At 38.5% G+C, this 19,555-nt stretch overlaps 1 protein-coding gene across 2 annotated transcripts in view; it reads left to right on the top strand.

Moving 5' to 3' along the window:
- The first annotated feature begins 727 nt into the window (after positions 1-727).
- Positions 728-19,555, top strand: part of LOC114647936 (UNC5C-like protein) — a 32,667-nt gene continuing 13,839 nt past the window's right edge. The window contains exons 1-5 of one of the 2 annotated variants that reach the window (XM_028796646.2): positions 728-1,649; positions 13,629-13,944; positions 14,509-14,771; positions 14,847-14,956; positions 17,897-17,956. In XM_028796646.2, the coding sequence (XP_028652479.1) occupies positions 1,244-1,649; positions 13,629-13,944; positions 14,509-14,771; positions 14,847-14,956; positions 17,897-17,956 (1,155 nt within the window). In that variant the 5' untranslated portion in view covers positions 728-1,243. Of the gene's footprint in view, positions 1,650-13,628; positions 13,945-14,508; positions 14,772-14,843; positions 14,957-17,896; positions 17,957-19,555 lie in introns of both variants that reach the window. The other variant, XM_028796645.2, reaches the window with a different exon arrangement.

Here is a 19,555-nt window from a genome sequence, read left to right as displayed (position 1 = left end):
TAATTTAGTCAGCCGACCCCCTCCCCCCCGGTTGTTTTTAAAGTCAAAACCATCGTATATGATATGAACCAGCCCAAGGAATATAAATTTAGTGTGTGGATGTGCCCAAACATACAGACATTCCTACAATTACCACAGTTAAGTCTTTTTTTATTGATTATAGCATCCTTCATAACTTGCAACATCTATAAGTACATTAAAGTGTGAATGTAAAAACATTCAATTTGATTAAACATTTGCATAATATAATGGAGCATTGAATTTTCTGTATTACTGTTTTACTAGTGATGTTTGTTAAAAACTTTAACACCTCTAATATCATGTGCTAATGTATACATGTGCATGTAACTTCTCCAGCTAATGAGGATTTCAGTTTACCATTTTTATGAGTTTTCTCCACATAGGGTGTGTGCTGTAAATCTCTGTGCTGATTATTCAAACAAAAAGTGATAAGCAGACATAAAAAAAGGGTCTGGAGAGTTTGCTTTCCGTAGGACGTCACATATTAAGCAGACCACTGGCCACTCCTTCTTGCTCAGCAAAGCATTCTTATTCTGTGAAGAAAGAAGGTGATGTTGGTGAGCAACTCTGAACAAGCAGGTGAGCGTGAATTTGGTTTGTCAGGTGTTTCAAGTGGCACAGGTCCAGGACACTGAGACACTGCAGTACCATGATCTTGTTGGCCCAGGCCACTACATGTATTATACAGTTGTTTTGGGACTTTTTCATTTTAAAGGCTTGGCTAAGTAAATGTTTTTGTTTCTCTTCCTTTTCAAGGATGAACTGAGAAATCATAGCAAGGGAAATCAGAATCGTAGATTTCAGACACTGATTTTGCTGGGCGAGCATTCTCTCTTTCTGATCAGGTTGACATGGCAACGATTTGGTTTATTTAAGTGCCCCTGAATATTTTTCCCCTGAAACGGAAGTAGAACCCTTCCACATATTTTTTAAAGTCCTTTGGCCACATCCTGTCTCACTTGCCAGCAGAGAACGGTTTAGAAGTTGGACTAGTAGTAAAACCTGGCTGTGACTGAAATGCCGGATATGCTCTTGCATATTCTCTAGTATCTGCTTCCTGCACGTGTTTCCTGTTTAGAATTGTTTGCGCAACCCAAAAGTTAATAATTCTGCTTCTGAGTTGACTCTAAAATGGATGTACCTTGTTAGTGATCTCTAAAGGTGGAAAGACTTCACTCCTGAGCGTGTTGTTGCTGTGGTCCTGCCTTAAGGGAATGACACAATGCAGGGAATGCTTTCAGATTTCCTGCCTGATCCTGGTGTTCTGCAATTTATCCTGACACAGGCTGCTATTATAGTCTTACTCATCATAATTATGAAGTGCTTGCATTCACGCTGCCCCTGGCTTCCCAACTGTATGATCGGCCAGGATGCAGCACAGGAGAACACTGAGGTACAGGTAGACCCAGGGACCCTCGGCTCTACCAGCCTCTCTGATGTGCCCTGCCCCAAGGCAACTTCCCAGGAAATGGAAGAGTTCTTCAAAGACCTCCACTCCCCTACAGACAACAGGGTGGTGAGAAAGATGCTCCTTCACAAGCTTTTGGTCTTCATGACTAAGGAAGTGGACCATAGGGGTGCCTGCTTAATGCTGGCTGATATGGGCATCTCCCTGGAGGTTCCACCAGGTAAGGATGATCTGCTAATTCTTGTGATAGTTAAACTGTGTTAGATTAAACAATGACAATGAAGTCTATATAAAAAAGAGCAGTGTTTTCCTCACTTTTTAAAAATGTACTTGTTTGCATCATATGTAAAATCCAGTAGGGCTGCATCAGAATATTAGCATGCTAATTTAAAGTGTTCTTTCATGTTCACTTTATTTTTCTCAAGGTGTGCATCTGAAAAATGTGCACATTAGGGTATTTAGTCACTGTTAATGTGGGTGTGTGTTCCCTGCTATAAATTTTTGCTCAGTTCAAAACTGGTTCTTGGCTGTCACCCAGTTTTCACTGAATAGGTTCTAGACTTGCCAGCCACTGACCCTGAACTGGAATAAGCATATAAATGGATGGGTTGATGGACAGACAAATGGATGCCAGTCCCAAGAACCTCATTTTTAGCTCAACTGGAAGCACCAACAAGTTCACATACTTATAAATTCATATAAATAAAATAAATATATATTTAAAATGGCAGTTTATGCATACTGTACTGTTATGTTAATTGAAGACTACATTGGACAGATGGTTATGTGTGTATTAGTGTACCTTGCATTTTACTGGCATCCTATCCCAGGTTCCCTCTGACTGGTAAGACAAGCGTGTTATTTGTAAAAAGAAAATGTGTGAAAATTTTTAATGTATTTCAGTCAAAGATGAACGCTAGAAGGCCTTCCTTAATGACATTTATAGTTGGGAGACATTTTTAATTCACATACACCTTATGTTTGTTACATAAAATGTTTACATCTGCTAAAACTGTATGTACTTACCCTTCAATATGTTGTATTGTTTCAGTTTTTTGCTTTAAACTTTTTCCAAATTTACTAACAAAATACTAAGTTAATTTTTAACATACACAACTAGTTCACTTCATTCTTTTTAATTTTCCCTTGCAGCTCACTGTGTTCTCTTACTTTTAACCTGTCAGCTAAGTGTTTCTATTTATGTGAATCAAACCAGTGTTTTTGTCATGCTGAAAGCAAAGATAAGGTAGATTACTAATGCATAGTCAGTCATGTTATCATGTTTTCTGAAGACAGCCAATGCTGCTACAATGCTGCAAGGATGATAATAAGGGCTTGTTAAAACAGAAAAAAACTGAGGCATACAATATCAAAATTAGCTAGCCTTTGCCAGTCCCCTTTCTTACTCTTTTGTAGAATGTGAATTAGATTCTGTAGTATATAAGTGTGCCTCTGGTCAGGCTCCCCATATGTGGTCGTATTGTCCCTTATAAAATGTGTGAGCAAAATCTGGCATGTGCATATCCACCTTTGGCACTGTGCTTAGTTGTGGCTGTGTAGAATCATTGGCAGGGCTTCTTTTTCAGTCTTCAGTTCTCTTGATAATGGGATCGAGTAGCTCATTATTAAGATAGTTCCCTTATAGAGAAAGTGGTTTAGCATCTGCTGAAAACCTTCTTATGTAATTTTCCTGCTTGTACTGGATGAGTAATGACCAATAATTTGTTTCACATTTTCAATTTTTCCTTATCTCTTTTTATCCATTCTGAATGATTTTCTTGGGCAGCAGGTGAAATTTCTTTCTAGACAGGTCAACTTCAGGTTCACTTTACATAATCAGTTACCTTTTAGGTGGTTTGTTTGCTATAAATGACAAAAACAAATGTTCCTCAAATCAGAGGCATACAAAATACCCCATACATACTCCCTTGAGCATGTGAAAGGTGTTATATAAAAATGTTTTATTATTATTATTACTAGTATTATTATCCATCCATCCATTTTCCAACCCGCTGAATCCAAACACAGGGTCACGGGGGTCTGTTGGAGCCAATCCCAGGCAACACAGGGCACAAGGCAGGAACCAATCCTGGGCAGGGTGCCAACCCACCACAGGACACACACAAACACACCCACACACCAAGCACACACTAGGGACAATTTAGAATCGTCAATCCACCTAACCTGCATGTCTTTGGACTGTGGGAGGAAACCCACACAGACACGGGGAGAACATGCAAACTCCACGCAGGGAGGACCCGGGAAGCGAACCCGGGTCTCCTAGCTGCGAGGCAGCAGCGCTACCACTGCGCCACCATGCTGCCCTAGTATTAATAATAATAATAATATTATTATTATTATTATTATTATTATTATTATTATTATTATTATTATTATTATTATTATTATTATTATTATCCAAATAGTAGGTTGAGGATGCAATTTAAATTAATGATGGAATGCTTATGCAAGTAAACAATGTATTAACCTTTGTTGGAAGTATCAGCCACTTGTGATTTTTGGTTAATGATCTTAATATGGGATGCAGTATGTTATAAAACATGAATTTATGAAGTAACACTATAGCAGCCCTAAATAACCTTTGTGATTTTGAAATGCATTTTATTTAACTAATACAGTATGTGTTAATGGAAAGGCATAAAACTGGATTTTACTTAGATATCATTACTCATTATATCTCAAATTAAAAAATACCAATACCTTTCAAGAGGTACCTATTGGTGACCTGTGAATTACCATTTTTATCAACTAATGCTACCAAAATCCTGTTATGTGAAAACAAACCAAAGAGGTCCCTGAAAGTTTGGGGTGCTCGAAGCATTTTCATTTGTGTCACAACTTTATTATTCCACAAACTCTGGATCCAACATTTTGGAGGATATGTACACATCTTGAATCTGACTATGTGAGAATGTGGGTGAATGGGAATTCAGTCTTAATGCTGTGGACCATAATGCCTGATTAAATTATTTCTGACATAACACTACCCAGATAGAAAATTCAGTACTCTTGAAACTAATTAATGGCTCAATGTATCAGACGATTAAAGTACATTTTTTAATGAAATGTTTCAGATAAAAGAGAATATAAGCAAATGTAGTGAAGAAGTCAAGATAACAGGGTAAATTACATCTGCAGTCAAACTCCAGTTTAGAGAGTCCATTGTTCTACCAGATTGAGCTGCTGCACTGTGTTCTCATAACCTTGTCATTCACTATATTTGACATTCAGTAATCTTGTCATTCACTATGTTTGATGCTCTGCAGTGTATGTACTTATTTCAAGTATAGTAATTATTCACATACAGTATACCAATCAGCCTCTAAAAGATGTAATGGCTACACTTCACTGTCCATTAGGGAGATGGATGATGTTTGCAATGTTCGCCAGCATCGAACTATATCAATTCTTGACCCCGTTCCCTACTCCTAACAATCTCAAAACATTGATGGCAAGAAAAGTTAATTAGAACAAAGTGTGTTTATACTGTCCATGATACTGACATGAACAGCAACACTTGAACTTTTATCCCTGCTTTTGTAATATACTGTAGGTCGAGTTGCTAGAGGTATGGTTTAGATGCTACTGCATTAATTATAGAAAAGGTTTATAAGGTCAATTTTGATGGCTATTTTCTATCCATGTTTGACACATAACCCCCTAAAAGAATTTCTCTCAGGTACATAAGAACATACATAAAAATTTGACCAAAAAGGGGAGACTATTCACTCCATCAAGCTCCTTTGATTAGCTAAATGCTAAGCTATCTCTTTATCTCATCTAGATATTTCCTAAATGTTGTCAAGGTTTCTGCTTCAGCTACATGACTCAGTAGTTTGTGCCGGATTCCAACAACTCTAAGTAAAGACGTGATTCCCTTAAATTCCACAGTTGTTCTTGTGTACATGATTCACCCTAAAGGTGAAAGAATTCTACTGAATCTACTTTATCAATGCCCTTGAAGATTTTGAAGACCTGGATTTGGTCCACATGCACTCTCCTCTGTTTGAGACTAAACAGAAGTTTAACTCCCTGAGTCTATGAGAGCAGGACATGTTCTTAATGACTGGGATGCACTTGCTTGCTCACCTCTGCACAGCTTCGAGTGCTGCTATGTCTTTATTGCAGCATGAAGACCAGAACTGCATGAAATACTCCAAATGCTTTCTCACTTGTGCAATATATAGTCTAAGCATAACGTTCCTCCTTTTATATTCAACATTTTTTATGATATAAACTTACATTTTTTTGCCTTTTTAATAGCTTCTTTGCATTGTTTAGATGAAATAAATGCAGTGTCAACCTAAACCCCTAAATTCTTTTTTAGAGGTTGCTTCCTGTAGGACAGTGTCTCCTAACTTGAATTTACAATTGAAGTTCCTTTTGCCCATGTGTAGCATTTTTTTTGCTATTCACTCCTTTTTCTGGCAGCGATCCTTCAGCTCTGGCTTTGATTCTCATGTGTTGTTTTGGTTTTGAAAATCTATGTAAGAAGGCACATCTTATTTTATGGTTATATTGTTAAAATAGTATCTTCAGTCATATGAGATAGTAAACCCAGGCTGATGAATGAAGAGAATGAGTGAGAGAGAAGGTTAGATGATGTGGAGATAGTGAATCAGGAAGTGCAACAGATTAGCAAGGAGGATGTAAGGACAGCTATGAAGAGAATGAAGAATGGAAAGGCCATTGGTCCAGACGACATACCTGTGAAAGCATGGAGGTGGTTATGAGAAATGGCAGTGGAGTTTTTAACCAGCTTGTTTAATGGAGTCTTGGAAAGTGAGAGTATGCCTTAGGAATGGAGAAGAAGTATACTGGTACCGATTTTTAAGAATAAGGGGTGGTACAGAGAGGTAGTAACTACAGGGGGATTAAATTGATGAGCCACAGCATGAAGTTATGGGAAAGAGTAGTGGAAGCTAGGTTAAGAAGTGAGGTGATGATTAATGAGCAGCAGTATGGTTTCATGCCAAGAAAGAGCACCACAGATGCAATGTTTGCTCGGAGGGTGTTGATAGAGTAGTATAGAGAAGACCAGAAGGAGTTGCATTGCATCTTTGTGGACCAGGAGAAAGTAAATGACAGGGTACCTCGAAAGGAGTTGTGGTATTGTATGAGGAAGTCTAGAGTGGCAGAGAAGTATGTAAGAGTTGTACAGGATATGTACGAGGGAAGTGTGACTGTGGTGAGGTCTGCGGTAGGCGTGACAGATGCATTCAAGGTGGAGGTGGGATTATATCAGGGATTGGCTCTGAGCCCTTTCTTATTTGCAAAGGTGATGGACAGGTTGACAGACGAGATTAGACAGGAGTCCCCGTGGACTATGATGTTTTCTGATGATACTGTGATCTGTAGCGAGAGTATGGAGTTGAGGAGACACTGGAGAGGAGGAGAGGAATGAAGGGCTGTAGGAACAAGACAGGATACATGTGTGTGAATGAAAGGGAGGTCAGTGGAATGGTGAGGATATAGGGAGTAGAGCTGGCAAAGGTGGATGAGTTTTAATACTAGGTATCAACAGTGAAGAGTAATGGAGATTGTGGAAGAGAAGTGAAAAAGAGAGTGTAGGCAGGGTGGAATGGCTGGAGAAGAGTGTCAGGTATAATTTGTGACAGATGGGTATCAGCAAGAGTGAAAGGGAAGGTCTACAGGACGGTAGTGAGACCAGCTATGTTATATGGGCTGGAAATGGTGACACTGACCAGAAAGCAGGAGACAGCTGGGGGTGGCAGAGTTAAAGATGCTAAGATTTGCACTGGGTATGACAAGGATGGACAGGATTAGAAATGAGTACATTAGAGGGTCAGCTCAAGTTGGACGGTTGTGAGACAAAATCAGAGAGGCGAGATTGCATTGGTTTGGACAAGTGCAGAGGAGAGATGCTGAGTATTTTTGGAAAAGGATACTAAGAATAGAGCTGCCAGGAAAGAGGAAAAGAGGAAGACCTAAGAGAAGGTTTATGGATGTGGTGAGAGAGGACATGCAGGTGATGGGTGTAACAGAACATGATGCAGAGGACAGAAAGATATAGAAGAAGATAATCCGCTGTGGCAACCCCTAACAGGAGCAGCCAGAAGAAGAAGTCGTCATATCAGATAGTACACCCACCTTCCCAAACACGCTACCTATTTTTCCCTCAGTATGGAACATGCACAAAGACAGATATTGATATTGAAAGAAAAAGAAAAAAGTAATTAAATGTTGTCTAATGACATAAGAATGAATGTTGCCAAATGGGATCAACCAGAGAACAGCTGAGCCTTATGAAGAAGCCTTAAAACCTTTCATCCATGGGTGCTCATCTGTTTATTATCTTCTAGGTGGCTACCTCAGAATAGCAAACATTAATCTTAATTTGCTTTTGTTTTCTTTATTAGTCCCAATAGCTGCTTCTTTTGTACTTGCCACTCCCAATTCTCCTTCTCTTCTGCTAGTAGCAGTCATACAAAAAATTCCAATAGAATGCAGTATCACTCCTTCCATTGTCATGGCAACCTGATGCCAACCCTAGACAGCTGGAAAGTCCTACCAGGTGGGCTCTTCCAAGCTTAGTCGCAGCCTCTAGTGCCTTTACAGCAGGGGTACTCAATCACGGTCCTGGAGGCCCGCAGTGGCTGCAGGTTTTTGCTCCAACCCAATTGCTTAATAAGAAGCACTTACTGCTCAAGTAACACTTCTGCTTCACTTTAGTTAACTCGCTCATTAAGATTTTGAACCCTTATTGCTTATTTTAGTCTTAAACAGCTGTAGTCTTGGTTTTTAATTGCTCCTTATTAGCAGTAACATGCAAATGACAAAAGAGACCAGCATTTCTCCATTTAGCTTGTTACCACTTACACCTCTGTATTTATCGTGCACTAATTGGTTTAATTAAATATTTGGAAGTAAAGTGAATAGAAAAAAGTGAAGGACTAAGAATCACTCATCCATTTTAGCGTTCAGATCATTCGGATGATATCCTTAGAAAGAGGAAGAAAATCCAGGATATGAGAATGACCTGACATAGCAGAGTAAAAGCACTAACAAGCCATGAAATTAAATTATTGGCAAGAATTGCTTTCTAATTAAGCAACCGGGTTAGAACAAAAACCTGCAGGCACTGCGGACCTCCAGGACCGTGATTGAGTACCCCTGCTTTACAGCTTTTGCAAGTACTCTGAGTTCCTGCACAATGCTGAGCCAAAGACCTGAATTAATAAAAAAAATGAATTTTCATTCAATCTAATATAACCTGCAATTGCTGTGTCCTGGGTATGACGTTAATCTGCATCCAGCCCTGCAAATAGGCCCTCTAACCTGCAGGGAAAACTTGGGGTTGGTGGCAGGACTGGCACTCCAGCCACCATAAAAAAAACTCATACTGTTCCAGTATACTGCTGAGGTGTCACCCGCTGCACTCAGGTCCTAATCTGGGAGCCTGAGGTGGTTTGTCATGTGGTGGGTGCAGCAACGTGCATGCTCCTAAGCTCTCTTTCTCTCTAATATATAACCTTACCACAAACAGGGATGACACATAACTGTTTATAAAAAAATGTCAAACAACCTCATTTAACTCTAAATAGCATGGCTTGTGGCCATGCACAGATTGTCACAAATTGGTGACAATAACAAAAAAAACAACATAGAAAATGGCACCTCCAGAACAATCACACAAATACAAGTAACAAGAAAAACAAATGCAAACTGTTGCAAAATTAAACAGACTGCATCCAAAGACACCAAAACTTCATTCAACACAGGTAATCATGAATAAATTCTTCCTCAAATAATTTAAACTCTAGCTGTTTTGATCACAGTGGTGTTTGCTTAACAGTCCTTACTATGCCAACTTAACAGATGAGAAAAGGGAGGTTAATAAAATACCTCCCGTTACTCAATTGATGCAAAAGATTTAAACATGTATTCACATCAACTGGTGAATAAAGTGGACTGTCTGTCAATCACATCATAAATTGAATGAAGTCCTTAGGTGTGTAGTGAAGATGCAGCTAATGTGTTCAGGGTAAACATGTCTATGGAAAGTACCATTCATAACAGAAGCTACATCCTGAAGGCAAAGGAGTATACAACCGAAGTACAACATAAGGAGAAACTACAATACATTTTTCAAAGCATTGAAAATCAAAGGACACTAAAACACCTGTGCATCAATGTCAATGCTGAACATCCTTCAAAACCGACTATCTGAACACTATTCAGGAAGGACACTTTTATAGTCACTATATTTATATAAGGATGTATGTTAAACATATTATTTTAAAAAATTTTCCCTGAAAAAAAAAATTACAAGTTTTTATTCTTGTGGCAGTAGTATGTTTTTTTAGTGTTCAGTGTATTAAGTTGTGTCCGGGTCTTTATAAACCATACTCTTATCTAGTTTTCTGATATCTCTGTATGAAAAACACCTTGAAAAAAAAACAGCAGATGTGCAATCTCTTGTCCATATTTGCTAATCAGTGTGTTCAAAGTCTTTCCTGAGGGAAATGATTGATATAGGGTGTCTTATTTTAAATGGCAGTGTTAGCTCTAGAGAGCTTATTGCATTTCAACTTCCGGAGACAGAAGGCTGTTAAATTTATATTAAACACTAATCTATGGTCTTTGACATAATACACAACCAGACAGTGATAATGTGGGAGAGGTCTTCAAATGTCAAAAGGAGCAACAGAATGTCAATCACTTGAAGAACCAATCTTTGTTTTATAAGGTGCCTTTCAGAGAAAGCACACATTAATAAAAATCAAAGTACCAAGAGATAATGTGCAATGCAAGTTACGTCATAGAAAAAAATTCAAGCGATAACAATGCAAATGCCCTGGCTTCAAGTCAAATACTGTAATACCAAAAAAAAACAGTGACAAAGAGAAATATATTTTTAGTCTAGTTAATTGCCTATCCTCATAGCAAAAAGGACAAGGTGGTAAACAACCCTTAATGTAACAATACACCATCAGGAGGAATATTTGTACCCATTAACCTAATATTTTGTGGTACCCGGATGGGGGTGGTACCCAGCTGGGATGCCCAAGAAGACCAAAGGAGGGCTTGTGCCTCCTCCAGACCACGAGGGGGTGACCACCCTGGTTCCTTTGGGGGCCACGGGTACGGAGCTGGGAATCTCAACCCTGTAAGGGCCCGTGTACACCCCAATACCTGGAGGACCCTGGACCTCAGCACTTCCGCCACACACGAAAGTGCTGAGGGGGAAGACGAGCAGGGACACCCGGAGTGCTTCCGGGGACGCAGCCGGCACTTCCGCCACACTGGGGCGTGTCGGTGGGAGATTGCCAGAACACACCTGGAGCACATCCGGGTGCTTATAAAAAGGGGCCACCTCCCTTCATACAATGACTTGAGTCGGGAGAGAAGAGAGGACAAGGTCTCTGGAGGAGAGAAGGAGGCGGCCTGAAGAAAAGGCATTGTGTGTTGGCCAGAACTTTGGGGTATTGGGGTTTGTGAGCTGAATTGTAAAAATGGAAGACCACAATAAATGTGTGTGGGGTAATTTAAACGTGTCTGCCTGTCTGTGTCCGGCTCAAGTTCCACAATCTCTTATGGATATGTAAGGAAATTAGTGCACCAAAGAAACCTTGTGTTAACACAGGGAGAAGGTACAAATTTCACAGAGACCATTATGAAAAATTATTTTAGGAACCAGATTTGACAGGCAGTTTACTGCCAAATCACAGTCAAAATTTGCACCTCCAAGCTGCAAACACCTGTGACTGTTACTTTTTTGATTGGTGAGTTGGTGCATTAATTTGCATGAGTGGGTGGAGCTAAGAATTTAAATGTTGAGTGTATTTTTCCCAAATGGCTAAGGTCCACCAGATAGTACAAACTACAGCCTTTAAATGGAATTCTTTAAATAAATTTGATGAATGATAGGAAGAAAATTTTGATGAGAGTCTATTTTGGCTATGTGTTTTATTTTTTCTTTCAGGTGAAACAACATACCTGAAGGGCTGTCACCTGTACCAATGAAGAAAAAAAGTTAAAGGTTTTTCCCATGTTGAAGAGGAAGAAGGTAACAAACACAACATTTCAGCTGCAGAGCCTTCATCCAGTGTGTCACTAAAATGTTGTGTCTCTTACCTTTTTTTTTCTCTTCAGCCTGGAAATTACCTTTAATTATTAAGCAAAATGTATGTCATCACTACACCCAAGGACAAACTGCATGCAATACTCCAAACATCACAGTAGAACACATTTTCTTCACATAGGAACCATCGTTTTAGAAATATACTGTTATAGTTCAATGTTCCATTATGAATGTGACATTCAAATAAGAAAGGATGATTTACTAACTACAGTACATTACTGCCTTTAACCTTCATATTGTCTCAAAGAACAGAATCAATCAATTGCTTCAGATCAGGATTATATTACCATACTTCCAATATATTCTTTTTATTTTCAATTTTTTAACATTTTTTTTCCATATTTTTACAAAGTGCTGTAAGAGTAGAGTTACCATACAAATACTCTCTGTACTGTGTTTATCCCAACTCTGCATTACTGTTTTGGATATCCATTTCTGATTTTCTTTTATAGACAGACTGTTTTATCAGCCCTAATTGGTTCATCCTTACTACAGTGCACAATTTTATCAATAATTGGGTAGCCGCAGTTATGGCTGCAAGGTGGAATGTATTAATTCTGTGACACGTTTAAACTTTAAATGAAGGGAGCTGTGTGATATTTCACAGTCATACTGTAGACTGTAAACAAAAAGAGTGTGTTTCATGGGGTAAATGGGAGTGGAAATGCAAACAGACATTTATTTTTTTTTTGCTTTTAAAGTTTTGTGAAAAATAACCCAAAATGAAGTCACCCCCAAGTTTTTTTCCACATGCATCAGTTTTATGAGACTGCCCAATCTGGAAAATATGGACAACAGAACTAACCACTTTAATTAGTATATATACTGAATAAACGATTGTATCCACTGAAAACCACTGTATTTAATACTGCACACAGTATAAATGAGATACTACGCTTAACTATATGAGAGGGACAGACAGGCAGTAGGAGGATGTGGACAAAGGGTCTGTAGATTTATACTTGAACAACCTCATTAATCAGTGCTCATTTCTTGTGTTCAGTTAATCTATTTTTTCATTGGTTGTCTTATGTTTGTTATGTTTGTTAGGAGGAAACTATTCCTTGAAAAGTTCAGATATTAGTAGTTGGTGAGTAAGGCACTGGTGTGTTTTATTGAGCAGCTGTAAATAAAGTGGCAGAAGTGAGGCCAAAGCTGACATGGCACCAGCACTGATAACAGTGGTTCCCTTCAAAACATGCACTAACATTGAATTGTGAATTGGTTACCATTGGGATTCCTAGTAAACAATAATACAGAACTAGCTAATATTGATACAAACATAGCCACCAACATTGCCAAGTCTTTCTTGTTGTTAACATTACAGTCCTCAGCCTATTGGAAATACAAATGTCCTACAGGCAAAGTGAATAGTTGAAGCCAAAGAGTACATTACTCCATGCAAGTTCAATATTGTTGTATTATATAGGTTATGATATGTTACACCTGAAAATCCTATATAGCAGGGGTACTCAAGTCCAGTCCTGGAGGTCCACAGTGGGTGCGGGTTTTCATTCATACCAGTTTCATAATTAGAAGTCAGGTCTAGCAGACAATAAAACTTTATTTAATTAAATGGCTTGTTAGTGCTTCCACTCTTCCAGGACAAACCCTCATCACATTGTAGATTTTCTTTTTTCTGAGAACATTATTCATATATTTTGTGGTCTGGACCAGATTTGTACCCCTTGGTCCTTCTAGTCTCTCTTATTTATTTCAAATCATTTTATTAACACAGGTTTAAATGGAAGCATGTTAGCTGGAGAGCTAGTGGTTCCTCATTTTTAACTGATGGATGGTTAAGAGAACAGGCAACAATTAAAACTTTAATGCAGCTTCTCAAAAATTGGCAATAAAGGATTCTGAATTGTATAAATGAATGAATTAAAACTAAGCCCAAAAAAACATATTGCTTCAGTAGTAAATAAACAGGTTCCAATAAAAAATTAGGTTAAAGAAAAACCTGCAACCACCACAGTCCTCCAGGACTGGAGTTGAGTACTCCTGCTATATAGCAGCTTATTACTCACTACAAGGTTTAGTTGCTCATGTACTGCTGCTTTGTTCCTGCAGATGCTGTGAGCCTGGGCCGCGTTGAGAGGGTCTCCTTGGTTCTGGTGTGGGATCTATTGGATTCACCCCATCTATTGGGGACACAGGCTCTAATCAGTCCTGTGGTGTACTGTGGACCACATGGTGCTTCCTTCCAGCAGTTGTGCACCCTGAGCTTCAAACATTGCGCTGGAAGTGGCAAATATGTCAGGGTCTATGGCAGTGACACACATCTTCTGGCCTCCAAGGAATGGGAGGAGTTACACAACAAGCCTAGTCGTCGAAACAGGATATGTATCACCCGAGATGAATGCCAAATCAAGCTTGACCACTTCAGGTACTGATGACCTGGCTTTCTTTTCAATCAACCCCATCACCAAAAAAGAAAAAAATACAAAAAAAAAGAGCTACTGATATGCTCTATGAGCCTAAGTAAGCCAAACTTGACTCTTTTATGTATAAGAGACTGTGTGACTGTCTTCCAAGGTCTTAGTCAAAGTAGCTCTGTACGTTCTGGTGGAGAGTGCTTGATGCTGGGGTCATAGCTGAGCACTGAATCATTATGATCCTGTACAAGGCCCCTTACCTCCTTGTCTTTCATTAAGAGATTCAAAAACAAGACGAGCCATTGAGTCTCTCCGAGGGCCATGACACCTACTTGTGTCCCAGTCCTCAGCACAGAAGTGCAGAATTAGATCAAGGAACTGAGTGCTGGTTCCAAGGCATAAAAGTGTGTTTAAGTAAAATGATGCCTGCAGGTAGGTTTTTGGAGGTTCACCACATTTAATTACACAGAGTGTATCTTTGTACAGTTTTACTATTTTTATAACACAATATTTCATTGATCAAATGCGGTTTTAGTGAGAAATAATGATAATTTCTTATCTCCTACTCTTTATAGTCTCTACACTTCTGTCCTGGAAACCTATGGCAGACCTGAGGTTCACAAGTGGCTACAACTGGCTGTTTTCAGCTCCCCGCTGTCTCCTGACCAGTCTCATCAGCAAATCCGAATTTACTTTCTCAACAACACACCATGTGCACTTCAGTGGGCCCACTGCAATGAAGAGCCATTCCGAGGCAGTTTATGTGGGCCAGTGCAGCTCTTTGAGTTTGCCAATACCAGCAAGGACATGTTCCTGGTTCTCAAGTACCTTTCAGAAGGTAATGTGTGATTCCATACTGTACAAATTCTCAGGAGTAGGAACATATTTAACTACCTGTTTTGTGTTTTAGCAGGCTGGGAAAATATAGATGAAAGTGCTAGCCAATATGTTCCTTTTCTTCACATCTGGCACGGCAAATGTCCCTTTCGTTCCCTCTGCTTCAGGAGAAAAACAGTGTCCCCGGTAAGCTACTTTACTCACAATAGCATACTGCCTGTGAAAAGTGTCAGTATTACTCATTCCAGTTTATATTTAGAGCAACATTCTTCACAATGGAGTTGTCACATTGAGCCTTGCAGTACAGCACACATACTGTAGTGCAAAAAGAAATACTAGAATGTTTACAGTACAATAAATAGAGAGGAGAAATAAGAAATAACACCAGTCATTTTTAGCTATAAATAAGAAAAGTAGTTAGAAAGAAAATGATAAACTGCTTTTTGAGGAAGTCATTCAAAATGGTCAAATATCTAAAAAGGTGTTGGCCTACCTACCTATAAGATTGAAAGAATAAGAAAGGAAATGGGAAGTCTCCATTCATGGAACACTTTTACATTTGACTGTTGTTGAGACCTGCACATTTTTTGGGATGCAAGTCTGCCCATTCCATTGGCCTCAAAGTTCAGCTCCTGCTGACTGACTGCTAGTGATTCCGTAATGATGAAGGAGGGATGAGAAAAAACAAAGAGAAGCCAACTCACATATATCAAGGATTGGAAATCTGTTACCAGTGTTTGGGGAACATTACTCGGTAACTTAGATACTGAGGTAAGACAGACGGGGGCAGGGGGTTTAATTATTTTAATGATTTTCATGGAGTCCATTGTTTTTAGCTTGTGCCAATGCACAGCATGAACAGGAAAGCAAGAGGTGGTTTAATTATTAGATTATTGGTTAAGCTATGGCTGTGTAATCAGCAGGCAGAAGCTTAAACAGTTAAATAAATGCAAAAGGTCCTACCGTTCAAGTGTCACCTAAGTAAAGATATACTTTTTTTTGTAAAGCAGTAGATTGCTGGCATCTTTGGCATAAAAAATAAATGACTATAAATCAATGTAACCAGAAACAGTGACACAATTGGCATGGGAACTGTAATTTGGGACAGGTGACATGTGCATTAAATTATTCCAAAACCAAACAAAACAAAGGTCTTCTAGTCTAGAATGAAGCTATATACAATATGGAGGTTATTAGCATCAGGTAAATCCCAAAACCCACCATAGTTGGTAGTGCAAGGAATGTTTTATTTCATGAAGACATGCAGATTCTGAATGGTGCCCTGTGATACATGCAAACAAGTATTGTTCAATTGCATCTCCATGGTGGAGTGGACAGCAGGAGATTCCCCAAAATGTCTCAAATGTGCTCTGTCTGAGACAGATTGTGGAACACCACTGGACTTTAGTGAGGGTTGTCTTGGGGCCAAAATTACTTTAACAAGCAGATTGAGCAACCAACCTTCTTGGGCATGACATACCTACTGTTTTCACAGTGATTTATTTAAGAATGTTGTCTATATTATCTCCATGTGTGACTTAAGTAGTTACAACACTAGATCATACACAGTTGGTGTTGCTGAGCAGTCATTGGCAAACATTGTATTAGATTTAGTGAATTGAATTGTTGGTTCATATTCTGAGATGTTAACCAATGGTCTATCAAAAGCAACAAAACTGTATATAATGGAAAAATCTGACATTGGCATTGTGACAGCCTGCTACGCAATCTTCCTCTCCTGCTGCTACCACGACAATTCCCAAAGGGTAACAATCATCACTAGCATTGTTTCTCTGTTAAATCTGGGTTGCCAACATGTACCATAATATCAAAGATTTTAAACCTGTGCTCTTCAGGTTCGAAAGTTCAGCTTCAGTCAAAGTCATTTGCTTGTACAAGTAAAAATGTGTTGGTTAGGCTTTCTTGTTGGGCAACTCAGCTTAATAATGATGGGCATTTTATGGTGAAAGTAGTAAGGTGAAGGTCCTCTAGTGCAATTAGCACTAGATCATGACCTGGTCATGCTGATCTCTGCTGCCTATTTTCATTTGAGTTTTCTTTGTCTTGTATCTTTAATATTCCCATATGTAAACTAAACACTTTACCGTAATAAAAGGCATAGTGTAGTCTCCCTGAGAATGTAATAATTGCACAGATCAATCCTGCTGAAGACTCTCATAAAACATTTCCCAATTTGAAGATTCAGTGGGCAGGAAAATGACATTATGATTAGAACTTTGCCCCAAAACTCTTGCGACTTCCCGGTTTGCATGTTCTCCCTCTGTTTATGTGTCTTCTCCATCATCCTATGCACCTCAGGAATCAGTGACACTTATCTGAGTGAGTGGGAGTGCGAGAATATGCCTAAATAAATAAATGCATCTGCCATTCTTTCTGGGGTTGATTCCTAAGTTGCCTAACTAGACCCTGAAAGTTTGAACTTCTGTTTTAGGAAGCATCAAATCAAGGCATACTGTCTTAGGAGGCTTCAGGCAATTTTCAGAAAGCCTCACAAATCTCATGGCCTGAGTGGGTTTGGATCCCAGTCCTGGTTGGTATAAACATGAGTTTTACTCCATCTTCCCAAATACTCACATGTTAGGTTGACTTGTGATTCTTAGATGGTCCAGTATGAATATGTGTGTAGGTGTGTGCATGACAGTGTGGAATAGTGGTTAAGGCTTTGGACCTCAAACGCTGAGGCTGTGGGTACAAATCCCGCTAACACTGTGTTACCGTGAGCAAGTCACTTGACTTACCTGTGCTCCATTTGGAGAAACAAAAGAAATGTAAACAAATTGTGTCATAAATGTTGTAAGTCACCTTGGATAGAGGCATCAGCAAGATAAGTAAATATAAATGCATGAGTAGGCCTGGTAATAGGTCGGTATCCTACCTTGCACCACATGCTGGCAAGAGAGGCTGTTGTCTCTTGTTGACCCTAAGTTGGATTAAATGAGTTTGATAACGAAGTCATATTATAATTATATATAATTGTAATCCACATTTTAAAAAAGTAATTTCATTTTTAAATTAAAGCAGATTTATTAAAACAAAAATCTGCAAAATGAACCTTTGATGTGAAAGAGATCCAAACAATTAAACCAGATCTCTTCTCTTTCACAGGTTGACAGCCCCAGCCAAAATACCAGTGAGATCATAGTTACTATGCATGTGTTTCAGAAGGTGAGTTCAAATGAATGTTTTTGAAGGAAACAAATGATGTTAAAGAAGATACTTGAATATCTATGTAAAGTTTTACCTTAAAATATGTAAACATCATCAAAGAAAAATAAATAAGTATGTTGGGCTGAGGAATAGCCATACATTTTTTATAACTGCTGACAAGGAACATAGAGAGGTAGAATCTTTCCAAATAACCTGTTTAATTTTAATTAAATATTTCCTTCTATCATCTTCAGCATTGTTATTATTAGTAACGGGTTGCCATTGCTACCTTGTGACGGCTGTAAATCACTTGTGACACCAAGCGTGCTACTATTCGTGTCCAAGTTTCTGGCTTTTCTAAAAAAAATCTTTACTGTGTTTTTTTTTACTTTAGTTTGAATTTTTGACTGAAATATTTAGCTTACATTTTGTTTTGGTACTTTTGGTTTTGATTTGTGGCTTTGACCCTCACACATTTTAAACACCACAAATTATTGTTTTAACTTTCTAGTCTTGAGCAGTTCTTCTCAGTTCTGCCTTGCCCAATTTTTAAGGCAGAACAGCACCAATCTCACACTCCATTTATTTCAGTGGAATAGTATGGCATCAGGACATGTCAGAGCCTCATAATGGGCTCAATGACGAACAAGGTGCTATTCCCCAGACTACAACACCCCACTTATACATATGCTAGCAGAAATGGTATAAAATATAGGGCAAAGGTGAACTTATGTCATGGTAAATAAGGTCAAGAATAGTGAAACAAAAAAAATTTGAATTATTCAAAGTAAAGTCTGCACTCAAAAAGGATGATCCAAGAAACAGGCTTTAGGTCAGGAAAAACAGGTTAGCAATTAAAAGAGATCATCTAAATCACAAGGCAAACATCTACTACACAAACAAAAGTCAGAAGATAAAAGTAGGAACTTAACAAGAATAATAAGGTTACACATAATCATCAAGTGTCAAGAATTGTAAGTCAACAATCTAATCAGATGGGTAGTGAAGACATTAAACGAGAGACTTATGTGTCTTAGGGATTCTTAGACTTAATATCCTAGATGGAATAAAGTGCTAAATATTAAGTCACTAAATAAATTCACCAGAGAAAATTTTTTATTCCTAACCCAACATTTCACTGACTGTACCTAATGGGGGAAGCAACTTTGCATACTTGTGCCAAGTGCCAAAAATGCTTTCTAGAGGCACTTTCCTATTAGAGCACAAGTGCGGTCACTAAATAAAGTTCCAGATGGGGTGCATTTCAGAACAAAATATAGGTTATGGACTTCCACTTTACTGAACATACACACAAACACACATTAAACTTTATATATTAGATATATATATATATATATATATATATATATATATATATATATATATATATATATATATATATATAGTACTGTTCAAAAAATTAAAGGAACACTTTGTAATCAGAGTATAGCATCAAGTCAATGAAACTTCTGGGCTATTGATCTGGTCAGTTGTAGCAGAGGGGGCTTGTTAATCATTTTCAGCTGCTTTGGTGTTAATGAAATTAACAACAGGGGCACTAGAAGGGCAACAATGAGACAACCCCCAAAACAGGAATGGTTTAACAGGTGGAGGCCA

This window comes from Erpetoichthys calabaricus, chromosome 3 (genome assembly GCF_900747795.2).
Source record: "Erpetoichthys calabaricus chromosome 3, fErpCal1.3, whole genome shotgun sequence".
NCBI lineage: Eukaryota > Metazoa > Chordata > Cladistia > Polypteriformes > Polypteridae > Erpetoichthys > Erpetoichthys calabaricus.
The sequence above is the reverse complement of the archived record's forward strand: the minus strand, read 5'-3'. Positions and strand labels throughout refer to the sequence as shown.